At 38.5% G+C, this 8,190-nt stretch overlaps 1 protein-coding gene across 1 annotated transcript in view; it reads right to left on the reverse strand.

The window, feature by feature from the left end:
• The window catches only part of LOC122807520 (collagen alpha-1(VII) chain-like), a gene marked incomplete at its 3' end in the record, with an annotated part of 926,266 nt that overhangs the window by 680,839 nt on the left and 237,237 nt on the right, over positions 1–8,190 (reverse strand). Inside the window, exon 4 of the mRNA XM_044078445.1 lies at positions 6,656–6,815. Within this exon, the coding sequence (XP_043934380.1) occupies positions 6,656–6,815 (160 nt within the window). The remainder of the gene's footprint in view (positions 1–6,655; positions 6,816–8,190) is intronic.

Consider the following 8,190-nt stretch of genomic DNA (forward strand, 5'->3'; position numbering starts at 1 on the left):
GAATGGGTCTCCAAGCATTGTCCTTTCTGGGGACTTGAAAGAGCCTTGAGTAAAATCCTTGGCCTTGCTCCTGTGTAGGTACCAGATGAATGGCTCTCATGTCCATGAGAGCTGTAATTTGTTTTTGTGCCTCTGCCCATTGATTTTGTGGCAGGTATGGCATTCCTTTTATCCTTGGCAAGGTGTGGAAATGGAATCTGTATCCTTGTGAGATAATGTCTAGGTCCCATTTGTCCTTTGTGACGATGTGCCAGTTGTCTGAAAAAAATGCTAATTTTCCTCCCAAGGGAGCTGCCAAGAGAGTTTTGCTTGGCAGTTTGAGATTTAAGTTACTGTGTTTGTCTTCTAGTAGTTTGGGACCTGTCTTCTCCTCCCTTCTGTGTTGCAGTGCCCCATTGGTGAGCTTTGTAAGGGATTTGTGCTTGTCCTCTGCCCCTTGGGCATCTGTATTTACCCCTCTGTGGTCTGTCAGAAGCTGGAAAGGACCAATTTTTTGTTGCCCAATTTCTGCTGAAGCGTGGGGGTTGTACCTGTAAGAAATCTTTGACCATCTGCATAGATTTTGCCTTATCCTCCATTTTCTTTAAAACTTTTCCTGCTTTAACCCCAAATAAGACATCCTGCTGTAAGGGTGCATCTAGTAATGTTGCTTTAACATGATCAGGCAGAGTTTGTTCCTTTAACCAAGCATGCCTACGTATAACAGACCCAGTAACAGCTGCTCTACAAGAAGCTTCCAAGGAATCAAATCCACATTGTAAAGTATGTTTGCCCACCTGTTCAGCTGCATGCAACAGATCCTGCATTTCCTTGAATTCAGACTGTTGAGGGTGCGTGCTCATCTTTTGTTTTATTTGAGACATTATGAATTGTTGGTATTTCAGCATGTGAAATTGACAATTTAGTGCTCTCATAGCTAGAGTAGCTGAGGTGTAAACCTTCTTCCCCACCTATCTAGTGCTCTGGAGTCCCTTTCAGAGGGTACAGGATTTTTAGCCATAGAAGCCTTAGCCCCTTTGGGACCCTGGGAGATTGTCTCTGGGTCAGCAACAGGGCTTTTGTAAAGGAATTTGTGTGAGTCAGGCACTCTATAATATCTATCTGGTTTGGCTGGAGCAGGAGGCAGAGAATCTGGATTTAGACTAGAGTCTAAGTAAACATCATCCACAATGTCTAAAACTGGAGGGATAGCAAGTGGTCTGTGCTGGGGGAGTAAAAGAAACTCTCGGAGCCTTTTCTTTGAGTCAGAGTAGTCCTGACCTTCCCAGTGGAAATGTTCCCTCATGGTATGCAAGGTTTCCCCAAAGGAATAGTCTTCAGGGGGAGAAGCTGAGGGAATGGAATCTTCAGCATCAGAATCTTCATAAGGGGGAAAGGACTAATCCTGTTCCTCAGAGGAGCCTGAAGAAATAGACACTTGATCACAGGAGGCATAATCCTCCTCTTGTCTAGGCCTTTTGTCTGGAGGGGTTGGGAACCCCTGATTAAAGAAATCAAATCTTCAGCCATTTTAAGCATCTGTTTCTTAGGCATGGGGCCTTGAACTGGAGACTGAAGTGCAGTCTTTTTTGGTTTAAGAGGAGTCTTAAGCTTAGCATAAGATTTTATGGTGAGAGTAGTCGGTCTGAAGACATCTTCTGTAACTGAAGGTGTTACCACAGCACCGGCTTCTCCTTCTGCAATGTTGTCGGTAGGGCCTAAAGAAAATGGCTGCGTCGGCCTAGAACTCTCTGCTTGAGAATCCGAAGCAGTCTGGGGTTCCAATTCTGCGGTCGCCAGGGGCTGCGTAGGCACCTCACTGAAAACCGGAAAAAAAAAACTGGAGAACCGGCGACCAGCCCAGGCGAGGCCTCGGAGTCTGGCTTAGATCTAGGCTGCCTGAATTTATCTTTGCATTTTTTATGCACGCCGGTAGTCGGTTGCTCTGACGGCATAGTGTAATTAAATTTCCTACCGAGGTAGTGTCGTGCGAAATCAAAGTGTCGCTTTATAGTTCGCTTATTGAACCTAGCACAAAACCAACAACCAGTGACGTCGTGGTCTGGGCCTAGGCAAGGTATACAATAAGAATGAAAGTCCTTATGAGGTATTTGCTTCCCACAAGAAATACAATTGTTAACTTTTTCTGACATCGGACTGAGGCAAGAAAAGGTTCCCCAATGGAGTACTTAGCTTTGAAGACTTCGGACTGAAATTCGATTTGAAAATCTCAAGTGTCGGCCGACCGGCACTTGTGAACTGCTTCTGCTTTGGGCACTGCGCGGCAAGAAAGACTGAAGAAAATGGCATTGGATGCCTCTTATATACCCCTGGCGCACTGACGGCAGGGAGGAAGCAACAGCAACCAACGCCGGACCAAGACTTTGGAATTCAGGCCGACTGCAGGGCCACCTGACGACAGGATAACCCAAGTGTGATGACTGCAGCAGGGTAACACGATGAACATCTTTAAAGCTAAAGAATTAATTACACTGAGGTACAATCTATAACTTCATGTTGGATCATCTCCTACTGGGATAGAATCATACCATTCCATGTTAGTATCACGAATTACCAGTATGGTTTACTAAAACAAATTTTGTTAAAGTGTGTGAAACGTGACGACATTTAAGATATGCACAAACATGATCAGACATAGATGGCACTGCACATCAGTATGCCTTTACAAGGTCAGTCACAATACTCAGGACTTATGCTGAAGGTTTAGTACGCCTGATGACTCTTATTTACAGATACTATGAAATTGTCTAAGGACCAGAAAAGTCTGATAGTGACACAACACATTTGCAACATTACTTCCTACCCATACTAAACAACCAGTTGTTATTTCTGCTCTCCAACAACAGGGGTTAAAATGTTAAAGGAAATTAATAAATATCACAGCTCGTCCTTGACCTTATGAGTCTACTTCTGAAAAATGGAAAACAAACAACAGTCTGCCATTCACTTATAATAGCACACATTTTTTAGCTACTTCCTACATTAGCTTCCACTTAGATTCATAGGTTCATATCATAGGTTGGTACTAGGCTATCGGCCCTAGGGCCTATGCAAGCCTAGCCATAACAATTCCCTGGATATTTCTTCCCACAATATTTACTTCTCTGGACCCTTGTATAGCAGGGTGACTGACATGATCCCCAGGTTGAATTTCCTATCTCCCATCCAATCACATAGGTTCATAGGTTGGTATTAAGCTATGGGCCCTAGTATTGCACATAATAACTTACAATAAAAGGATACAGATAATTTACTTCTATTTGTGTACTGATATTATGTCTCACTGTGCAAGGACTATGGTTGAAACAGTACACATGGACTGCTCTATTGATAAAAAGAACTGGCAATGAACGGTAGTTCAAAGCTAGCCATGTGGACTGGATAAATTGGACTGAAGGAATGGATTCCAACTCAATGCTGAAAAAATTCTTGAGCCAGAACGGTGCCCCCTTCCGAAGACATCATCAAAGGTAATGACTTGAAGAGAAACAAGAATGGGAAAGAGTTTGTAGTTATAGTTCTCCTGGACTGCGAATACATCTTAATTCTGTGGAGGTGACTGGAGCATAGATAGCAGGAAGCAAAGCAAAGTGCCAAACATTCATAAATATAAAACACCTGCAGCCTCCTTTGTAATATGGTGGTATATATGAACCGGAATTATAGGCAATTTAGACCACTGTAAACCAAAACAGAAAAGTAGCATGGAGAGCAGAGACTAGTACCTCCTCCAAACTTTTAACAAAAGTCCATTTATTCAGTGTGCTTATTGTAGCAAATATCAGCAAGCAATCTTCCTTGCAAAATAATCTCTTAGCGCCTCGGCTTAAACAGCCTTTACAGAGTAAACTGTAGCTAGAAAGAAACACCTTTTATATGACACAATACTAATTAAGAAATCAATTAACTAAACACTTGTTCTTCAATACAATCAATTAATTAAGTAAAAAAATAATAAATTATTTTTTTAAAAAGCCAATGTTCGAATAAAACTTTTCCAATGACATTCTTTATTCAACCCTAACAATTGTAATGTATTATATTTTAATATAAAAAATGATTCTTTTTTCTGAGTAAATATTTTATTCTCTCTTCACTCAAAAATCTTGAATTTATTTGTTCTAAAACAGAAACTTGTAAACTGCTAAAATCTCCCTTATGTTCCATATTAAAGTGCTCTGCTACTGGGCTTATAACCTTATTATTTCTAATATCCCTTACATGCTCTTTTATTCTTTCTCCCAGACTTCTCTTACTTTCTCCAATATAAAAGCTATTGCAAGAGCATTTAATAGCATACACAATACCCACACTTTTACAAGTGCAACTTCCTTTTATTTGAAACATTTTGCCATTTATTTTATCAAATGTTGCTACTATGTATTGGCATCTTGTACACTTACCACAAGGTACAGTACCTGCTTTTAATATTGTCCCTGTTATTCCATCTGCTGGTCATCTGAAAGTACTCTGGACCAGAAAATCCTTTAAACTCTGACCCCTTTGATATGAAAACTTAAGCTTTACTTCTGTAAATGATGGAACTTCCCTTTTTATCATATCCCAAAAATCTCCCAACAGTTTTTGTAACTTTGTTGAAAATAATGTATATTTGGACACAAAAAATAGGGTTTGTTCTAAATTTGATTATTTTTATTTTATCCTATATTTATTACCTTGACTCCTAATTTTGGAATCTCTATCTTTCTCTCCAAATATTTTAATGTAACTCTCCAGAACATTTTTTTCCTCATATCCCCTGTTTAGGAACATATCAATTACTTTTTCAGCCTCCCTTTCAGAATCCTGTATATCACTACACAATCTCTTTATTCTCAGGATCTCTCCATAGGGAATAGCTGTCACAGTGTGTTCTGGATGACAGCTAGATGCATGCAGCATATGACTAGGCTGCTCAAACTTTCTGTATATTTTAGTTTTGATCTTTCCATTCCATAAGCTTTCTATAGTTATGTCTAAATAGTTCACATTTATCCCTTCCTGTAGGCCATCATATTTAATATGAAACCTAATAATCAATAAATAAACATACTTCATTTTTGCCCCTTTTGCAAATAAATATAAGGTCGTCTATGAACCTGAAATATCTTATTACAAAATTTCTGTAGAATTCACTTCTACAAATTCTATAAATAAATATATGAATCATAGGCAAGTATTTGTAGGAAGTCATGATCAGCAATACATGGGCTGCCTTTAGGAACAAAATAAACAGGTTATTGTCAGAGGCAGTGATTACAGAATTGGCTATTAATTTTAAAAGGCTACAAAACTTTTAACATGTCTGAAGTTTGGTGACAATTCCTCAATGGTCAGCAGCCATCTAAGAAGCTAATAGTATGCATCTGGAAGGGAAAGAGACATGGTTGTAAGTCTGAAAACTACACACCATGTAAGGTTGTCTACTTATCTGGAGAATGAAGGGTAAGGTAGGAGAGCAATCAACAGCATATATATGTCTCCTCTTGTCAGTTCATTTTACGTGATTGTTGAAATGATCTTCCCTAGGTCATATCAGACTCATTACATAATGAAAGGTCTTGATGTACAATAGTTGGTAATGGCTTATTTGGGAATAATATTTAAAGTCATTTTGTGATATGAACCAGTAATTAAAATAAATGTTTTATTATGTTTATATCCTCAAGGACTGAATCTCATTCTCTTGCTGTATAAACACAGTGCATGCTTATTGTTAACAAATGTTTGCTTTGTGCAAGAGCAATTAATGATGAGAAATGATAACAGGCAAAAGTAAATAATTTGTTCTGAATTATGAAATAATTGCTTACAAGTAACATTCTTAATCTTCTATGGGGGCCTTACAAACAATTTAATATCTGTAGCCAAATAAATAGGGAACAGGTTAATTACTTAGAAGCAGCTGAGAAATAAGCATTTTGAACAATCCAGAAAAGAAATGTCATTTTCATAAAAATGAATAAATAAATAAATAAAAGATGAGGTACAGCTTTTCAAATGGGTCACTACAGAACTGGTGTTGACACAAAGTGGCAATACTGTTGGCATGAGAGATCCATGTCTGTCAGAATGAGAAAACTGTGCCTTAGATTCTGTCTCCAGGTGTTATAAACTCAATATTTTATGAGATGGCTCCTGAAATATATTGAAGGTCTGTAATTTCTGTTATGTTGCACCTGCATCTGCTACATTGCTGTGGCTATGACATATTTAAGAAATCCTCTGCAATGAAGTGTATTGTGGCACACCTCAACCACCAGAATGTATTATCCCTTTAAGATTCTTAGAGTAACATATGAAAATAATATAGCCTACGGAAAACACTTAGACATTTAGAGAGAAGCCATCTTATTCACAGAAGTACTTTGCAATTCTTAGATAACTCTTAAAACTTCCTTCAATATTTGTTTTTTTTTTTCTTAAGAGTAACTTTTTTCTATTTTACATATCCATTTACAGTCACTGTTAATGCAACTTTGTTTTTTTTTAATTCCTGGAACACATCTGAAAATGGTCTGCAAATTCCAGCACAATGTAAATCTGCAGAAGCCTAGCTATTCTACAAAAATGTATGTACCTGTACCAATCTCACTGATAATGCTCTCAGACAACAACAGAAAATATTTATCAGAATTGTTCTACAGGTACCTACTTTTGGAATGTTAGCCCGAATTGCACTTGTCCCAAAAAAATGGTCAGCTAAATATTTTAGCCCTGTTCCTGTTCTTGTATTTCCTCCTTTGTAGCTCAAGCTCTGAATAGCTTTTTTCACCTCGGTTCCATTTTTGTGGTCAAGAAAAGAAAACTCCACTCTGAAATAGGAAGAGAGACAAATATTTATTTAAATAAAGCTATTTACAGACAAAGTGAAAAAAATGTTAAAAAATAATGTGTAGTAATACCAAGTCTACAAGCTGAACAATTTAAAAAAGTGATCCACAGTATTCTAGTTCTAAATGTTCTACCTGCAAACCTCTACTTCAGGTGTTGATTCAAGAGTCACTAGCACTTTACATCACTACATATAAAGTGTTGTTTATCTCCCTTAAAAAATACACAAGTTAAAAAACAGCAAAATGTAAATGTTAAATTTTACTCATCATATAGTACTGTTTACTCTCTTTGCTCTATTATAGTCTCCCAGAGCAGCACATGGTAAGAAAGCCCACTTCAATACTTTTATTGTCTTCCCTGACAGTACTGAATTCTGCAGTCTATGCACATTGTTTTGGCACTCTACAAAATCTCACATTACATTTTTTGGTACTTGTTTCTACATCTGAGATATCATTTGGCACACTGTAGCAGGCCCTGCCACTGCACACTGTTATTCAATAATGAGTAGACAGCGAAGACATGAATGACAGGAACTTTGAAACCTACAGCCAAGACAGCTATTTAGTAAGAAGGAATATATGCAGCCAAAAAATTTAGAGCTCAGAAAAGCAAATAGGTAGGCCACCCTTTCCTGCTGAGATTATAAAAGTGCCACACATAACTGCTTAGGAGCTTACAACTGAAAACTATCAAAATATGTAACTGAAAAGAAGAAAATGATCTATTGCCTATCTTCACACATATTCAGATAAAGCACTAAATTCAGATACTGTAATCCTAAATCAGTGGGAAGAAGAGAAGGAAGGAAAAAGAAAGGCAAAATAATATTAAACTGAGTGATACAGATTCCACTAAGTGAAGAACAAGCTAATGGCACAATGGCTAGCTCATGTCACTAACTGGATGTAGTACAAACCTGATATATATATATATATATATATGGTTCTACCTGAGATAGTCGACAGCGGAGAACACCGACAAGCGAATTGTGAGTGCCAGAAGATCGACAATGCAGAAGACCGACACGACGGATGAAAACACCGACGCCGAGGATGCCGACATGGAAAAAGGCTGTGTAAGTATGCGGTAGTAACGGACGTTAGGGTGCGAGTAAGGTAAGTGTGGATGTTGACGGTCCATGGGGATAGGGGTGGGTTAAGTGAGTTAGGGTCAGTGCGCGGGTTAGGTAAGTGTGCAGTAGTGAAAGTCTTTGGGTTAGGGGTGGGTTAAGTGAGTTAGGGTTAGGGCGCGGGTTAGGTAAGTGTGCAGTAGTGAAAGTCTTTGGGTTAGGGGCGGGTTAAGTGAGTTAGGGTTAGGGCGCGGGTTAGCTGAGTGTGCGATAGTGATGGA

The sequence above is a fragment of the Protopterus annectens genome, chromosome 7.part1 (genome assembly GCF_019279795.1).
Source record: "Protopterus annectens isolate FY-2018-M chromosome 7.part1, PAN1.0, whole genome shotgun sequence".
NCBI lineage: Eukaryota > Metazoa > Chordata > Ceratodontiformes > Protopteridae > Protopterus > Protopterus annectens.